The sequence below is a fragment of the Abramis brama genome (genome assembly GCF_963993115.1).
Source record: "Abramis brama genome assembly, chromosome: 9".
Taxonomy (NCBI): domain Eukaryota; kingdom Metazoa; phylum Chordata; class Actinopteri; order Cypriniformes; family Leuciscidae; genus Abramis; species Abramis brama.
In genome coordinates this window covers 28,798,311-28,818,166 of record NC_139971.1, presented here as the reverse complement: position 1 = coordinate 28,818,166, position 19,856 = coordinate 28,798,311, and the positions used below count along the sequence as shown (strand labels likewise).

The 19,856-nt window shown below is 40.3% G+C and overlaps 1 protein-coding gene across 1 annotated transcript in view; it reads right to left on the bottom strand.

The window, feature by feature from the left end:
• Positions 1–19,856, bottom strand: part of pclob (piccolo presynaptic cytomatrix protein b) — a 94,830-nt gene that overhangs the window by 33,668 nt on the left and 41,306 nt on the right. Inside the window, exons 17-18 of the mRNA XM_084124241.1 lie at positions 6,634–7,098; positions 62–6,434 (exon numbers count right to left, since the gene is read on the bottom strand). Coding sequence (XP_083980367.1) covers positions 62–6,434; positions 6,634–7,098 — 6,838 coding nt within the window. The remainder of the gene's footprint in view (positions 1–61; positions 6,435–6,633; positions 7,099–19,856) is intronic.

Genomic DNA, 19,856 nt, shown 5'->3' with positions numbered 1-19,856 from the left:
AAAAAGCACATTTCTCAACATTAACATACAAAAAAAGATACAAGTGCACTGCAATACTGACCTGTTGACATTTTAGCTGATGTCAAATCTATAGCCCCCTCAGATTCCCCATTCTGATAGGTGAATCCATTCTTTCTTTCATACCCAAAGAGCCCAGTTTCTTTGAAATTACTGTTTGATATCGAAGCCTTCATGGTACTGAGATCTTCAATGACAGGTGTTGTGGCAATATTAATTTGATAGCCAATTTGATTGTCTGGTTGTGTGGTCACAGGTGGCTGTGTTCTGCAGCTTCCTGTGAAAGGAAGCCTGTAAATTACATCACAGCAAACAGTTTGTCTTCCAGATGTAAGATCAACTGGTGTACCATCATCTTCCACAACAGTTGTAATCACTCCAGAAGATGAGGACAAAGCAACCATGGTTTTCATTGTCTTAGAAGTGGTGAGGTCTACAGGTCCAACTGCTGATGGCTCTGTATGCATTGGCATACCAGCAGTGGCATTTACAGGAACAGGCATTAGAGGAGAAGATGTGCTTGCAACAGCTCTGTATGACAGATTAATAGGAATCTCTGCATTGGTTGTTGGCTTAGGTTGAGAATGCACAGGTCTGTACACTATCTGTGCAAGTGGCTCAAATGGATTGTATGCGGTAAGTGGAAGTGGCACTGAAGCAGCATTTCCCAGGTCCAGAGGCTTATCAACTGTGTTATTGTTGTAGGCAATTGTAGCTGTGCAAGTGACAATTGTTATGCTATCAGTAACAACAGAGAGTGTTGTAGTAGGGATTATTTCAGCACTTAGATTCACAATTTCTGGCTGTACAGCAGTTGCCTGTCGTCCACTTGATTCACTTGACAAGGAAGACCTACTTGAATCTGGGGCTGTCAGATCCATCCCTTGATCAGTCATTGTAACATTGACTTTAAAAGTAGTAAGATCTATAACATCACCAGGGTAGTGTATTTTTCCATTCTGTTTGGGCTTAGAATGGACTTCTGGCTGGATTGTGACTGTAGCAATCACAGGTTCAGGTATTGGTTCAACAGGAATCCTCTCCTGGACAACTGACACAGTTGTTCTTTGCACTTCAGTTGTGACAACTTGGGTAACAATATTAGGCAATGTGTCAGGATGCTGCTCAGTTGTTGAGATTGCAGAGTAGACTTGGCTCATGCTTGAAATAACTTTATCTTGTCCATGTATTTCTTGACTCTCAATAGATTTCGTAAATTGGGTAAATGTGACTGGTAATGGTGGCACAGCTATTGCAGAAGTCATTAATTGAGTTTCTTGTTTTTGCTCATAAACTGTTTGCTGCTCTTGAAGCTCTTTTATTGGAACTGGTGAGGGATCCGGCTGTTTAATAGGAGCTGGTGAGGGATCCACGTCAGTCAATGCCTCTTCTGAAGCCGAGACTATTAGTACTTCTTCCATATCCAAACCAGGAATGTCTTCATTCTGAGCTGGGATTGGAATCTGGGTTATTGTTATTGGTACAGAATATGCTGTTAGTATTTGTTGCATCTCAAGTCCTTGTCGTACATCACTCACTGTATGCTGAGTAACAGACTCAGCAGAAACTCCTGACACTGGGGTTAAGGCTACTGGTACCTCTGCTGATGGTTTTGATGTATTCACCACTGAGGCTGAAGGCATGGGAAGATTAGAACCCATGGAAGGTGTGGTGTACAGCATTGCTGGATAGGATGTTGGTTCCATGGCAATGGGAGGTGGTGGAGCTGCTGCTACTGCAGCAGGTGCTGCCGAAATCATAGCAGCAGATGCCATTACAACTGGTGCTGCATCACGTGATGTTATATTCACAGATGGGAAGTGCACTGTATTCTCCATTGAGACATGAGAAACAATATTCGTAGTCTGTGCTACTTCTGATGATGCCACTACAAGAGGTACTGAAACCGATGTTTGTACAGAAGCAAGTGGCATCTCTGGAACTGTTACACAAGGTGCTGTAATACTTTGTGTTGAATGTACAGCTGGAGTGATATAATGAGTCTCCATTGTGACTGAAGCAAAGTCAGGTGCCATCACCACACAGGGCGCTGCTGCTGCTGAGATAGCCTTTGGTCGGGCTGCTACAATTTGTGCTGAAATTAATGACACGGGTACATCCACTACGGCTGGAGCAAACACTCTTGGAGCATCATATGGAACCTGCTGCCTGGGACTTGGCAGTGATGATCTTCCCATATGTGCTTGAGTTGTAATGCCCTCCACAGGTGATCCTGGTTCTGAGGGTAATGTTATCACCACATACGTTTCAAGAGTTCTAGCAAATCTGGGTGACAAGGGCGATTTTGGTGATGAAGCACTGTGCTTGGTCTCTACAGGGGCAGCCAAACTTAGTGACAATGCATTTGGAGGTTCTCTTGTTCTTGGTAAAGTTGCAGCACGAACTGCTTGAACAACTACTGGTTCGGGGCTAACCGGTGGCTTTACGCTCTCTCTTGATCTGTGACTAAATACCAGTCCTGGGGGAATACAGACAGGTCTGGGAGGAACCGGGGGTGGTGATTTGTGTGTTGGGGTCACAGCTGTCATTACAGTCATGTTGGTTATATTTGCTGGGGGTTCAGGTAGAGTTACTGTAACTGATGAGGGCGTTGGAACAGTTTTTTGCTGGTTAAAATCAGCCTTAGGCAATGTCCTATATGGCAGTTCTGGTGGTGAAGCTGTGGGAGGTGGTGGAAATGAAATCACTGGTCTATCTGTTCTTTCTTGAGACACATGAGGTTTTGCAGATGTCATACAAGGTGGAACTGTTGAATCAGTGATGGAACTTGATACTGTGGCTGGATAAGTAAAAGGAGAAACACTAACAATAACAGGATGGCCTCTCCCATCTTCAGTAGTTGTTTTACCCACCACATTTTCAAGATTTGGCAATCTGACAGCAACTTGATCTTCCTGTGTCTGTACATCAGGATAAATGATTTGTGAAACTGATTGTTGTGAAGAAATTGCATCATCTGATAAATTTTTCTGCAGTATTTCTGCCATCCTTGGCTGAATATCAGCCAGTATAGATTGAACTGGTCGGTAGGTTGTAGCTCCAAAAGCAACCGTTGTAGTAATAGTAGGAGAAACAACAGAGACTGTCTTTTCAGCAATTTTCTCTTTGTGATCTGTTGGAGGTGAAATAGAGGATGCTTGGCCTAATGTGGGTGCCATGTCTGATCTGGTTTTCACTGGTCTCTGAATAGGAATTTGAATAGAAACACTGGCCGGTGGCTGAGTGCCTCTTGCTAAAGCAGGTATAGTGGTACAGGCAGATGGTGGATAGGCCACTTGTTCAACAACTGAGCTGGTTTGCTCTGTAGAGAGAACATTTGCTGGTATTGAGGCTGATACCAAAGTTGGAACAGAAATAGGTGCTTGATCCACTGCTGAAACTGTTGCTGGAAGTGGGGCATAGGTTTGAGAAGGTACTGGACAAGTCACAGAGATTGACTGTGATTGAGATGTGACCAGGTCAGGCATTTGGGCAACAATGGGGGTAGTTGTAGGAATCTGATTCTTGAGTGCAGTGAATGGCAATGTAGGCTCTGAAACTGAAGTTTGTTCTAGAACTGGATGCTCTAATGCAGGGGGCAGACGATCTGGCATTTGAACAACAACATAAGTTTCCATTAAAGGTGCTTCTTGAGATTGAACAATATGTGTAGCAACAGTAGTTGTAGGGGTTTTCACATGCTCTACATTTGGATGAGTCATTGGTGCAACAGTTTGTTTGTCTGTAGAGGCTGATTTGACAACTGAAGTTGGTTCATGTATTGCACCAGCCAAAGGTTTTTTAGCTGAATCCAGTGTATGGGAAAACACCCTATCTGGAGTAGGGACTGTTTCCTGTGTAGTCTTTGGTATAACTGTTGATTTTGGAGCCAGGTTTGGTTTTGGACCTAGTGTTGGCTTTGCAACAAGAACTTTAGAAGTTTCAGTCGAAGTGCCAGCATTTTCTGAGACATGTGGTGAGGCTGGAATGTCTGATGAAGGGGATCCAATAATCTGTGTGGACGATGCAATAGGAGCAGTTGCAAGTGAAACGTACGTTGTGGCTTGCTCTGACACAAAGTCCGGCATGTGAATTACAACTGGAGCAGAAACATCAGCAACACTGGGGCTAGCTGGAGTAGATGTCTGGTCAGAAACTGGAGAGGATGATGACGGTACTGCTGAAAGTTCTATATTTGAATCTGGGGATGAGACTGCTGGGGATGTCGGTGGAGACAGTGGTGATATTACTGATGTCTCCACAACATTTTTTGAGGAAGGAACTTCACAGATTACAGAAATGGGAACAGACTCAAATGATTCTTCTGGGGCTTGAGGTTGCTCTTCACTTTGAGAAATATCACTTGGCCCAGATGACATTTTTTCTTGTGTGACACTGTCATCCTCTTCAACTTCCTCTTCACCAGAGGAGCACTGAGTGATCTTTAAGTCAGGAATTGGATATAAAGCTTTATACACAGATACATACTGAGTAGAAGTTGACTCTGTAATGTAAGGCTCCAAAATGCACTCAATAGGTTCATTAAGGTTGTCTTCTTCCCCACTTGAAGGGATGAGTATCACCTCAGGAGAATCATATGATGACTCAGACACAGTCAGAGGTGAGACGGGAGACACAGGAGTTGATTGTGTTGGACTTGTTCCTGGTGTTAAAACATCTTTTTGTGTTTTCAGTAGCTCTTCATAGGCATCCTCTGTTTGCAACAGTGGCTTTGCATTTTTATCTGAAGTAAGCGCATCATTTCCAGAAATAGTCACATAACAAGTGTCACTGGCATAAAGTGGCAAGGATGTGTCGACCTTTGATGCATGCGTTTGCTGAGCCTCCTCTTCTTTTTGTGAGATCTTGTTCCTTTTATGCATCATTTCCTCATAAGCCTCATCTGGTGTCATAAGTATCCTGACCGACTCATGCTCAGACATCTTTCTGAAATCTTGCTCATGGGTGACTTTACCAAAAGCTGTTGCAGCCTGGTCTTTTTCCTCAACTAAAGTTTCATAAGCATAGTCCTCTATTAACATGCCTCCATATAATGGTTCAATATCAGGTGGTGTGCATTTCTCTGTTGTTTTGTATTCCTGTGCTTTCTGCATCATTTCCTCATATACCTCTTCAGCACTCTTTAATGGATTCTCTGCAGCATCATGTGTATCAGATGATAATGTTCTGTATTCTGCATTCTCTGGTTCAGATTCAACACTAGGTGAAAATTCAGAGGAGGAGGACTTGTGTTCCTCCATCCCTGCAACCAGCTGTAGTTTATCAGGTTTAGTCAAATGATCACGTCTCCTTTGCATGGCCAGATCATCTCTTTCTGTCTTTAATTTTTTTGTGACCTTTCTTAACTGCTGCTGATCACCACGTTCATCTTCCTGCGCCATCTGTTGATCACCCTCCTCACGTAACTCATCTTCCTCAGACGAGTCCTCTACAGTGGGAAGAGTCTGGCCATGTGGTCTGTGTTTTGCCTTTCTTTGCTGTTTACTCTCTGCTCTTGCCTTTTTATCACTTGGGCTGCTGTCACTGTCTTCATCAATAGAAGACACAGAAGTAGGAGAAGCTGTTCCTGGCGTAATGCTGGATACCTGAACACTGGAAGACCCATCACCCTTGGACAAGTCTTCGATCAGACTCTCATACTCCTCTGTGGTCTGCCTAATAGAAGTTTTTTGTGTAATGGCAACAGCTGTGTCAGTAGTTGTGATATTCTCATTGTAATTTGACTCATCTATTTTCATTATGGATTCTTCCAATACTTCTGAAACAGGGATGACTTGGGCAACTTGATCATCTTGGTAATGAGGAGACAGGCTGATATCAGAAATCTCCTCAGGTTCTACAGTAAGTTTCTTTAGGGCATGTTTATGCTTTATGGAATCATAAGTTTTTTCGGCCTCTCTGGTTTCCTGCTGTGTTTGTTGCTCTTCTCTGACTTGGTTTTCATCATCAGATGGTAAGTTCTCATCTTCACCCATATGCATAAGTTGTCTTCTTATGAACTCTTCATCATCTCCAGAATTTGAACTGTCTAGTTTGTAGTCCTCACTGCTGGAGGAAGCAGGCATCACTCTTCTTCTCTGTATCTGAGGGGAGTGTTCGCTCTCACTGCTGTCCTCATGGTATTGTTTTACACTATCATGTGCTCTAACAGGTAAGAGTTTTGTAGCAGTTTCTTTTATGGCCATTTCACTGACTCTCTGTATCTCCTTAAGCTCTTCCTCAGCTGAGCTGTATGATTCTATCGAAACCGGCATGATGTCCTTTCTTTGTTGCTCTTTAACATCTGCTTTTAAGGTGTCTACTTTAGAAATCTCTGAAAGATTGCTATCCATTTGTATTACAACATCTTCTTCTTGTCCATTCTTTGCAGAATGAGTGTATGTATCCTCTTTAACCTGCGTATAATGAAGAAAAAAATATTAAATCTGTAACGCCAAAAACATGAAATTACTACTGTCGCTGTTTCCTTTAAACAAACATTTTTCATAAAAAAACAATACTATTTAATATAATATAATATAAACAAATCTTTAAATAAGGTAAAAAAAACAACAGCTTTGTGTATTGCTCAATAATGTGTATGTAATACTATACCATTGGCACTGCTGGAAGTGTAGACATTGATCCTCTATCAACTTGTGTCTCGTCTGGGACTTTGTCTTTGCCAGTTTCTTTCAAAGTGACCTCAGCAGCAGTAATAACAGCTTTCTGAGACTCTGCAGCTGGTATTGGTGCCACCACAGCTGTCATCTCAGTCTGCAGCATATCTGTGGTTGGAACAACAGAGAGAGGTGCAGGGACTGCTGGAGTGGTCACAGCTGACTTTCCAACAGTAGTAGGGGTGGTTTTCTCCTCGGCCTGCTTTCCAGGAGATGGTTTTGTCGTGGATTTTAGAGTAGGTGCTTGTGAAGGTGCAGGAGTCTCGGAGAGCTGTGTTTTGGGTGTGACTGTAGGCTTGTCTTTTGTGGATACAGGGTCAGATACTGATATTTTCCCCATGTCTCCCAGCTGCCCAGCTATAGCTCTCTGTGTTTGACAATTCAAACACAACCACTCAGCCTGCAAAAAAAAGAAAAAAAAGAAAAAAAACAATGAGATTCTAAATCTCTCTCTCTCTCTCTCTATACATATACATATACATATACATATACATATACATATACATATACATATACATATACATACAAGAAATACAGGCATCCTATCAATTCAGTGTCCCCACATATTGTGATGGCCCTTATTGTTAAAGTGGCACCACACTATCAGAAATGAAATATGCTTGAATAAATAACAATATTAGTGCATTTAGAATAAATGAACAACAATAAATACACTGTCCTCAGCAATTTTTACAAAGGCTCTTTTCATTATTCTTGCAAATAAGAGCCACAGTAAAACACCTGTCTCTGTTCCTACAGGAAACCATGTTTACACATAATTACATCTGTGTGTGTGTGTGTGAGAGAGAGAAGGAATGAGAGAAAAAAGTTCATACTTAGAACATGCTACAGTAGGATTTAAACACACATATTTCTGTCCTAACAGGAGATTAGGGTTTATTTCCACATCCAGTGACGCAAACAAACCATAATTCTTTGGCACATGGTCTGACTTGAGTACTGTTCTTTATGATGTAACACCCCCTCTGTCTCTTTTGTCATACTCAAAGGCTTATTCACAAAGCTGTGATTATAAAAACGTAATTTTCTTAGAAATTGCATTGTAAATCAAATAATTTAAAAGAAGGGGGTATGCAAATGCATTTCAAAGGAAATAAATTGAAAACCAAATCCCAAGACCAACTCCAGACCAGACTGAAGCCAAAACTCCCAACTTAGCTATTCTGTTAGGAAAATCCTACTAAATGTCTTTGTTTGTAAATCATTTGTATTTCAGTCTCTCTCTCTCTCTCTCTCTCTCTCTCTCTCTCTCTCTCTCTCTCTCTCTCTCTCTCAGAGCCTTTAGCTCTGTACCAAATCCTAGTGAGCAGACAGCATTTTAAGGCACCTTAGGCATGCTTTCAAAGTGAAGACCACATGCAAAGCATTGCATCATTCAGAAGCTAAATTAATTGGGGGGGGGGGGGGGGGGGGGGGGGAGATAAATATTGAGATAAATATTATAATAAAAGTTAAGGAAAATTAAGAAAAAATAATCCAAGATTGTGGACAAAGTTGAGAGAAATTAAATAAAGAAAGTGATCAATTTAAGCATAATTGAATCATCATTATAATAGACTAGTTTATTCAGTATTGTTGTGAATGTATTTTTATGCTATTGAATTGTAATCTTAGCAACATGCTAATGTCAAACTCCACTGAAATCCTCTGAAGAGTTAAAGAGTGTTCCAAATCAGTCACGTATGAAGATTAGGCCAGCTAGGCAGCTCACTAGGTTTTGGAACAGAGCTTTGAATTATACATTTTATGCCCTTGCAATTTTAAAGGGTGGGTATAATGCTCCTTTTTACAATATGTAAAATAAGTCTCTGTTGTCCCCAGAGTGTGTATGTGAATTTTAGCTCAAAATACCCACAGATAATTTTTTACAGCATATTAAAATTGTCCCTTTTAAAGGGTCAGTAAAAACGCATTGTTTCATGTGTCCCTTTAAATGCAAATGAGCTGCTGCTCCCGGCACAGAGGGCGGAGCTTCAACAGCTCTTGTGTGTTAGCAGCTCCGATTACCTCACGCAGGCAAGCACTTAAATGTCAGAAACTGTTCTGCCTTTTATGTTTTAACTGGAGTTGGACAATGATGGAGGGACTCAAGAAGAAGTGACAACATGTAGAATGCAACAGGACGTTTCTGAATGGTTAGTTGATGAATTTATGTTGCTGATGTGGAGTTAACTAAAGTTAACTAAAGTCTTTGATTAGCATATTCCGTCATGATAATCTATAAAAATCGCTCGTGTGGGAACTGTTGTAAGATGCCTACAGAGTGGCTGTTTCTTAATAAACAGCAAGTGTTTGGAAAAGCTTTGTAGTTCTTGTGAATTTGGGCAAATGTGTGAATAATGTGTAGTAATGGCACATTGGTGAGGCTACCTCCTAGAGCAGCTTATTTAGTGAGAAAATCCCTCAAGGGCACTGCTGAGCAAGAGAGGCTTCATGAGGAATAAAGTGTTTCTAATAAAGTTCAACATCCAGTAAATAATACAACAAATATGAACAGGATATACCAGAAAACTACTTGCCTACTATACACTAGATATGCAAATGTATCAATTAGAGCAAGATAAATTAACTCACAAACACAGCCATTACATGAACAGAAATGCCCATGGTTGCAAAAAGAAATGAGAACAAACTCATTTTAATACTGGCTGTGGCTTCAGTAAAAGGTGCAATCATCACCACTAACTGATAACTTGACTGGCTTATGCATATGTAAATCAGGAGAAGCAGGGAGACCAATCAGAAGATTAATTAACCATAAAAGGAACCAATCCTTTTTTTCAGTTTGTACAAATTTGTGAATGTCCTCATCACTGCTGCTTGTCATTCCTGCATGAAGGCAATGTAGAGTGCTGATCATGGCACATAAATAAAACAGCGAAAACAAAAAAGGCGGGACTGTGTTTCCTCACCTTTACTCTGATTGTCTATACTTTATTCCAGTACAGAACTGAGACAGTAGCACAGCAGATTTATTCTTTTTCAGGTCAGTTTAACTACATACCATGATTATTACATTCAGTCTACAAAGAGCAGTTAAGAAGAGACATCATTCTCTGAGATCAATTACATCTGCTCAAGCATTTGGGAAGACATGTCAGGATCCCTGAATAACAAAGACTATATTAATAATGTGTGGGTGATTTATACTTCTATAGGAGAAAACGCCTCAGTTACGACTGTAACCTTCGGTTCCCTGAAAAGGGAACGAGAAGTTGCGTCGAGATGATGCTGTGGGAACACTCTGGGCCCTATCTTGCACCCAGCGCAATTGACTTTGTACACCGACGCATGTATCAGTCCTATTTTGCACCCGCGCACAGCGGACTTTTCCCTCCACAGAAGCACGTCGGTTAACTAAGAAATACACTTGCGCTCCCAGCGGCGGTTCAGCGCAAAGAGGAGGCGTGTTCCGGCGCAAACGTTCCCTCATGCTATTTTACAGGTTTAGAAAACAATTCAACAAATGCGCGTTGCGCATGTTATTATGCTATTTTAAGGGCGCATGCTTGGCCATAATCAATGTAGCGTGTGCACAACGCACATACACTTTGATTTTCTCATCTACACAGAAGCAGCAGTTTTCATTTTTGCAAATCATACATTATTACGATAGATAGATAGATAGATAGATAGATAGATAGATAGATAGATAGATAGATAGATAGATAGATGGATAGATAGTTTATTATAAAAGCATACATCTAGCTTACACATTTACCCAAATTATCATACGCCTGTTTAACCGAAGTTAATTTGTGTGTGTTTCTCCATCCCCAACGTCACTTCTCTGTGTTTTACGGCCCTGACGAGAATGTCGGTCTCCTCGGCTGTGAACCGCTCCTGGCGTGCGCCTGGCAAATCCGCGTTATAATAGGAATCCGCTTTAGAACAAGCGCGCCTGCTCTTAAAGGGAATGTGAGATGACGCTCTGATTGGTTCATTTCACATTACGCCCAAACCACACCTATGAATAATGAAGCTACTTCAGACCAACCCCTTTTAGATTTGCGCCGGGCGCAAGAGTCATTTATCCCGCTGGGAAAATAGCAACAGCGCCCAAGACCCGCCCACAAAGTTACTTGCGCTTTGCGCTTGACACTTGCGTTTCAGATCGTTAAAATAGGGCCCTCTGTGTGATTGCGTCGTGAAGCACTTGTGAAATCAGTCCAATGGCGTATAGGTGGGTGATGTCATCGCAGGAAGCTATAAAGTGCACCCAGACCAAACATTGTCAACTTCTGATAGGTCGAAGCAAGTCGATCACATGCACGCCGGAAGTATGGCAGGGTGACGCAACGTCTCGTTCCCTCTTCAGGGAACCGAGGTTACAGTCGTAACCGAGGCGTTCCCTTTCAAGGGAACTCGCGTTGTGTCGAGATGACGCTGTGGAAAAGTCTATACCAACACCACTATAGTGACCAGTGCATGTCTTTTGTGAAATCAGGCAAGCACAACAAAGACAGAATCACCTGGGACCCAGGAGTTAAGCCCAAATTTAGGTTGTAAACCCGATGAGTGTGTGTGGAAAAAAACAGCCCACCTCTTGTAGGGATACCTCTAATACAAGGCTACAAAGCCGCCATACTCCTCCTGCTCCAACGCACTAAACCGAGGAAACCGGTTTGTTTCCTGTGCAGGGAGCTCTAGAGTGATCGTGCCCTCAACAACGTCCAAGGGCACCGAGCGACCGTCCATGATCGCTCCCCAGCCCATGAGGGAAGCATCTGTCGTAAGCGTTAAGCAACAACAAGGAGCTCCCAGCACAGGACCCTGGGACAAGAACCAAGGCTTCTTTCACATAACTAGGGCAAGTAAGCTTCACCGCGTGACCCATATCATGCGAAAGGGGTTGGCCCTATGGGAAAACCCTTTGGTCCTGAGCCACCACTGTAAGGGTCTCATGTACAACAGGCCAAAAGGTATCACGTTGGACACTGCTGACATCAGACCCCACAGTCTCTGAAACTGTTTCACAGTGAGTGACTGGCCTAGCTTTATTCTTTTCACAGCCGACAGGATGGACTCTATGCGTGCCGGTGGGAGGTATGCCTGCATCGACATTGAGTCCCACATCACGCCAAGTTCATGATGCGAATACCCTACAGACGCCGAGGCGCCAGAGCTGCATCTACACATTTCATGAAAGTGCGGGGTGATAGTGCTAGGCCGAATGGAAGAACTCGATATTGGTATGCTTTGCCCCTGAAAGCAAACCTCAGGAACGTCCTGTGATATGGAAGGATGGATATATGGAAGTATGCGTCCTTGAGATCTATCGTGACAAACCAGTCCTCGGATCTGATCTGTGGCATGAATTGTCTCAAGGTTAATATTAAGAATTTATGTTGAAATTTATGAGAAAATAATGCTTCACAGAACAAAAAAGCACAAACAAATCCATTTTGGGGACATTCTGACCAAAGTTACAGTTAGTAAGTAAAATCCAGTCAACATAAGAATGAAAACAACAAATTCTGCACAAATTCTGAGTTTTTTCCATGAAACACAGCAGTGAACAATCATGCAACATTACCCAACATCATAGATTCCCACCTCAAAGTGTTAGAATGGCTGGTTGCACTTGTTTGGCCATTCCTGCCATATACAGTGAAAAATGAAAACCAAAACGTCTAGTACATTGGTACAAACTTACAAAAAAGTCCTAAATTATCACATACTGACTTAATTCAGTTATTCAATTTTGTCTGACTGACAATCAATTTCTTTTGAATGTGAGAGTGTCTTAAAGTAGCTTTTCAGACACTCACATATATACAGGTGAAAATCAGGTAACTGCTAGGCCTTGTAGTGTAATTGCAACCTGCTGATTTAATTAGCTAAAATTTGCATTCAACATAATTTATTACAGGGTTCTCACACTTTCTCAATTAATTTCCAGGATTTTTGCATGAATTTTCCTATATACATACAGTTAGGGCTGGGTATCATTAAAAAAATGCTGTATCGATACTGATACCTTGACTTCGATACCGGTTCCTGAACGATACTTTTTTCGATACCAATTTTATGAAATCTGTTTTTAACAAGATTACATTACATATAACCTTTAAAAAAACTTTGGTTTTCCTTGATGCCTCGCCACAGCTAATTATGCTGCATGCTTATTGGATCACTGACGCTGATGAGATTAACCCCTTAGGTATCAAAATTTGGTACAGAATGACAAGATTTTTTTTGATACTTGATGGTAGAGGCAATTCGGCCTGTGCCTAAAAAGTATCGAACTCAATACCCAGTAGGGCTGCACAATTAATCACAATGAAACCGCACGCAATTAGGCAAAGGCTGCGATTATTTTATGCGCAGCTTGTCAGTGCAGTGCAGCTGATCGGTAGTAAATGCTGCTCCATCTGAACACCAGATGGCGCTCTCACGCAGACATGCCAAATATGCCCCGCTATCGCTGCAGCTGAATAAACAGAAGATTGAAATGCTTTGATTGATTAAAGATGACTAATAAACACACAACTGCCTTATTCTATGTAAGAAGCCACATCATCTCACAAAAGGATGCTCAACTATTGTTATGAAGTGAGTTTGGAGTAAAAGCATGTTATTAAATGTTGTCTTTTGTTGGACAAGAGGTTCATAAATGCTTCTCATGTTTGGAAAGATGTTTGACGTGTTGCTTTTTCAAATGCACGTTATAAGTGACTCAAACTCACAGTGCTTTCAGATAGAGCAGCGTTCACAGAGCTGTAAATTAATGACAAGCTGCGCATAAACAATTATCTCTAAAGATTTCAAACTCGCGATAAGCCAAATCGTTTAAGCGCGATTACATGGAAATTGCGATTAATCGTGCAGCCCTAATACCCAGCCCTACATACAGTTGATATATACATAGTTGAAATAATAACTATATAAAAACTGTATTGACTACAAAAAATACCATTCTATTAAATTGACTTTTCCAGGCTTGGAAATCACGCTTTTGAAATGTTCTCATATTTTGGGGTTTGCCAGGACTATGGGAACACTGTAAAGAAACAAATGCTTTTGTTTGTTTTAAGCCCTCAAGGGCACTGCTGAGCAAGAGAGGTTTAATGAGCAATAAAAGTATTTCTAATAAGGTTTAACATCCAGTACTTAAAAAATACATTAAATAATACAACAAATGCAAACATAACATAAAAAAATATAGAGGGGGAAAATAGAAAATTTAACATGAACATCTCCAACCTCAGTGGTTCTCTAAGTATGAGACTAATCATATACATTAGTGTTTACTGCTGTATTATGCCCAATGTTCCTGTCTGTCCTTACCCTAATTTTATGTTGCATTGTTAGCATCCTAGCACAATGACCATGAGTAGTATCATTAGCTGATCCTTTTGCGCAAATCTCTGTGCCTGACGCAGCTGGTTCTGAACCAGCCAGGCCTGGCTGCACTCCATGCAAAGTCCTCTTTAATTATAGACAACTAGCGAGGGCCAGCAAGCCTGGAGATGGGCCTCACATAGGCCATTGTTCTCAGTGATTAACCCAAGAGAAAAACACACCTTCTCTTATAATAAGACACATCAAGCCTTACAGCACCGCAACAAGACACACTCCACCGAAGGAGATATCTGACTTTTTACCATGTTCTAATCTGTTAAATTACCTCAAATTCAACTAGCCAGGAGTAATAGAGAATGGCTTAGCCAATAGAGTTGCATAGTTTCAATAGCTGACACAATGCTCAAGCTATGTCCCCTGCAACCTGTTTCTCTCCAATGCAGCCATCTAGAGAATTGCATTTTTTTTTCTTTAAGAGCTCTTTAAGATATAGCTCTAGCATTCATCTGCTAAGGGCAGTGCAATCTGCAATGCCAAAAGCCATTAGGATAATAACACTTTGTATTAAACATTCATTGCTGCAAAAGCTTGCTCCCTAAAGTTCTGTAAGTGAATGCAGACTAACAGTGTTCCAAGCTGCAGCTTTTTTCAAAAAACTCAAAATATACTACAATTGCATTAAGTAGTCACATGCCACAAGTTTGCATTATATTCAAACAAACATATTAAAACATCTCATGGCACATTCCAGGTGAAATAAAATTACTAGCATCAGCCAGGGTTTGTTTTATTGTCAACCTGCCTGTACTACAGAGCAGAAACATATTTGCACTTGAGAAGTAAGATTAATTTGTAGCCAAAGTTATTTATTGGAAGTGCTATTCCCTTCATGAGACCACAGCATTGCAGTGCTGTGTCTGACACCGTATTGATTCCTGGCAACTGCCTTTGGCGAAGGTTGTAGTTGGCTAATATAGTGAGCTTTCAACCACCCCCGCAGCGGTACAATCCCAATAAATCAGGCCCAATGATAATAGGGAATCTTGACCTACTAATCTGTAATAAGCAGAGTGCTTGCCACAGAAGGCACAGAGCCAGCCCGTGCCGCCCACCGGTGTGACAAAGCAGATAAACAAAGAGAGAAGAGAAAAGAAAAAAGAGAAAAAAACAATATCCTCCTTTTATTCTTGCGTGCCTCAGCAAAATGTATAATTGAAGGCATGAAATTTATCTTAGGTGGTTGAAAGATCTATTTCCAATTTTCTATACAAATGACCAAACTATGCTGAGTGTCTCAAAATAATATTTGTTTCCACCTTAGTGATGTTCTTTTGACTGCTCTCATTTAAAAAGCCAAACATGCACAGACACACAGCTAGGGGCATCTAGAGTTAGAGGTTTAAAAGCAGCTTGCGAGAAGGGAAAAAAGGGTAGGTACATCTCTTTAGTCTCGCCTCAGGCTATTTATACACCCACCGTCTCCTCCAGGGGAGCTCTCCTTTTTGACTTGTCAACAGTTGCTGTCTACATTCAAGAAATATCTATTCCTGCAGCTGTCTGATTCCTGCAGCATTTGTGATGGTGGCAATTTCATGTGTTGGGGTGCGTGCAGCCTATTAATGTCATTAAGACTGTGTGGGTCACAGATTAAGAGAATTAAATTGATTTGTTGCAGTGCAATTCCTGAAAATTGTGAATCTTTCTAAAACAGCCCAATATCTTTTGTAGAAAGAAATGACATACTGTACTTTTCTCTTATCTATTTTTATGTCTATGCAGTAAAAAAAATAAAAAAAATAGCTGTAAGCAACAATTATGGAGCAAAGCACACTAATGGAATAGAATTTTGTAATGCAGAGTAGATTTGTGGAATATACCTTGTAAGGCTGTGCAGATTTGTGTAGTCATGACAACTGCCAACTGCTAGTGTTTTGAAAACAACTGTTCAAAGGCTAATAGATTCATTATTGCGTTATTGCTTTTGACCTAAAGCATAGCGTTAACGACAGAGTTCTATTTTAATATAAAATCATTTGTTTCATTTGTACAATGTAAATTGTTTGGTTTTATACTACGGGGCTGTTGAATGCTTGAATCTGATCGGTTGACGAACGTTCTCAGGGGTGCAATTATTTTCAGGGAAACGCATGGCTAAAGTACTACCAGGCAGGTATTGATCGAATTACAGCTCCATATCTCTTCGTTAAACAATTTCAGTTATTTCAAAGGTCTTTACAGCCTACAACAGCAAAAGATCCAAAACCCACAAGGACACTGACCAAGCAAATAAATTTAGTAAACAATAGGATAAAAACGACCAATTATTTCCTCTTTTTTTTTTGCCACAAAATAAGGTTTTATGTACGGACACATACAGTACAGACACAGACTCGAGAAGAAACGTGTTTTCAGCGCTGCTTTAACAATTTTATCTGTAAAATAGTTTAACAACATAAAAGCTACAAGACATTTCTCACTAGCAATGTAATAACGGTGCTGTTCTTGGAGCAGATAAACTTACACTTACTGAACTTACTGAACAATGTTGAGAGACGCACAGAATTAGGTAATTAATACACGCCTGATAACTCTCTCTCTCTCTCCAACTGCATTAATAACTGCATTAGTCTGCTATCAATCACTATGTTTACATGCAGCCAATAACCCGTTCAAAACCGGAATATTAGCAATAACCCGGTCGCGCACGGCCATGTAAACACCGGCAAAAACCCGAATATGCTCATATCCCGGTTTTTAAAAACCCGGATATGATCCCTGGGGTACCCCTTTTCTAACCCGAATATTTGGTCATGTAAACGCGTATCGGCATATCCCCATCAAAGGGAACATTGATTTGTGTTCTGCGCATGTTCTATTCGCAAGGAATCTTGGTCTTTTGAGTAGAGACGACGCATACAAAAACCCGCATGCAGTATACCGGAAGTAAACAAGAAATAGAGGTAAACATGGCGAGACGCAGCACAGCACCACACTTTTGGAGCGAGGAGGAAAGCGCAAACAAAGGCGATCGCTATCTGCCCCGAACTATTCCATTATCCGCTTGCTGCTGCTGTGGTTGTTGTCTTTGGATACAGGAAGAAGAATCGGAAATGACGCATATTGCGTCTTAAGGTTGTCCGTACGTCCAGACGCTAACCATGCGTCGCCGTTTACATCGGGATATTGCCAATTGATTACAAATTCCATGTATACAGGAGTAACTCTCTCTGCTCACGCATGTAAACGGGTTATTCCGAATGTTTCAGAAACCCAAATAGTGACCTTAACCCGACCATAACCCGAATATTGACAGCTTGTAAACGTAGTCAATGGCTCAAGCATCCGTTACTGGCTCAAGCATCCGTTACTAGCTCTAAAGTGACATTTTGGAATTAGCAACGGAGGTGTGGGATTAGATGCATAAGCAATTAGTCCTACACTCAAGAGCGTTTTAAGGACAAAAACCTGACAAATGTCTTGAAATACATCATCTGAACAATGTTTTGAGGTGTGGTAACCGTAGGATAAGTGGAATAATTGAATTAAGCGGGCCATTGAACTATTGAAAAATAATGCACACCTGAACACCACTTCGCACTGTGGCCGCATTACCACCTCAGGTGTGCATTATTTTTCTAATAATTAAATGGCCCATTGTCAATAATTCCTTACATATGGCATACATTGTTTGAACATGTAGGGATAGTTAATTGAAAACTATTAGATGAGGTTAAAAAAGTATGCTTTCAACAAAATAAAAAATATATATATCTGGCATAAATTAAAATCATCAGTTCTTTAAACTTACTGGAATCCAGGGAATCAGAGTGGAAAATGATACTATGTAATTTGGTTAAAAGGTTATAAGCTAAGCTTTTTAATGTTTTTGAAATAATTATCTTATGCTCACCACGGATGCATTTATTTTATCAAAATACAGTAAAACTAGCCTGACGTCGTCATAATACTCGGATTCTAGTCAATATGAGTCTGATACTGCTCCATTGGGCTGTAATTATGGGGCGTGTTTCAACCGAACCAGGAAAGAAAATGCTTCTGCTAGGGCTGTGCAATTAATTTAATTTCGATTTTGATTTTTGCTCCCAACGATCACCAAAATAGTATAATCGAGTAAAAACGATTATTTTGCCATGTTCTGTTTTGAAAGAACGCTCTTATTTTGTCTTGTGTTCTGAATGACGCGCGCACATCCGCCCCTCCCGATGCCATAAACTCTCTCAGCTTGAATGTTTAAACTGATAAAACTTAAAAAGAAGTGAAAATGATCAACTTTAGTTACGATGCAATGCTGGCCCGATTGCACAAGTGACAATTCCATCATGTCCCGACTCCTAAACGCGAATGTGTAGTTTCGACGCTTGCCTTGTCCAGCCCATTTTGAGAGACAGAGGGAGAGAAGACGCATCACCGCTGAACACTCACGCGGTTTGTGAAATTGAAGTTTTAAAATGATTGATTTGATTTTATAATCTGTGTGGATTCATTTAGGCTACTCATACAATCTACATGCTAAAGTGAATCAATGTTTGCGGGGGAATTTCCCGCATTATAAGACCTGCGGGAATTATTAAAATACTCATTGAAGTATTATCTGTTATATATTATTTATTTTAATAGTTCAAAAAGTACAATCAATGTTCAAATTTCGATTTTTTAAGAATTGTTGAAAGGTGTCTTTGGTAACACTTTACAATAAGGTTCATTAATTAGCATTAGTTAACTACCTTTGTTAAGATTAACTAATAATGAACAATACTTCTACAGAATTTACTAATCTTAGTTAATATTAATTTCACCATTTACTAATACGTTATTAAAATGAAAGGTTGTATTTGTTAACATTAGTTAATGCACAGTAAACTAACATGAACAAACAATGAACAGCTGTATTTTTATTAACTAACATTAAAAAAAGATTAATAAATACTGTAACAAATGTATTTCTCATTGTTAGTTCATGATGTTAGTTAATACTTTAACTAATGTTAACTAATTAACATTATTGTAAAGTGTTACCGTGTCTTTTTAATAAATGCAACACGTTCCCAAAGTCAAGTGAAATAATCGTGTTACATAATCGTGATTTCAATACTGACCAAAATAATCGTGATTATGATTTTTTCCATAATCGAGCAGCCCTATCCTCTGCACTCAATTGGATAGACCAACAACCAATCAGAGCAACGGAGTAAGTGACGTATGTTGAGCGACGCATAGTTGTCAACAGAACTCAACTGCATGCACGTTGGAAGAAGTAGAAGAAGATGAGTGTAAACGATCTTTGCCGGTGTTGTAAAAAGAATTTAAGGATACACGGAGTAATTACCAACACGATCATCATTTTTGAGAGAAATAGTAAAGGTGAATGCATACGACCAAGTTCTCCGTTTAGGATTAGAACTCGACAATACAGCAAACAAATCTTATCGCAACCCAAGGGCTCTTTGGTGACGTGGATGATTACGTTACTGTTGATCATCTGTTAATCATCGTATAAAGCCCGCCCTGACAATTTGATTGGTCCAAACAGCTCTGGTTCGAGCATAGTTGCTCCACAACGGATCAAGTCCAGACCGAACTTCCCGACCTCAAATGTTGTGGGCGGGGCTAAGTTCGGCTGGCATCCAGGCTACAGTAAAACAGTACTATTGTGGAATAATATTACATTTAATGTTTTATTTTAGTATATTTAAAAATGCAATTAATTAAATAAAATGTATGAAATTAAATTAAACCGTTATGGCAAAGCTGAATTTTCATCAGCCATTACTCCAGTCTAGAGTGTCAAGATCAAGAAAAAATTCATACTGA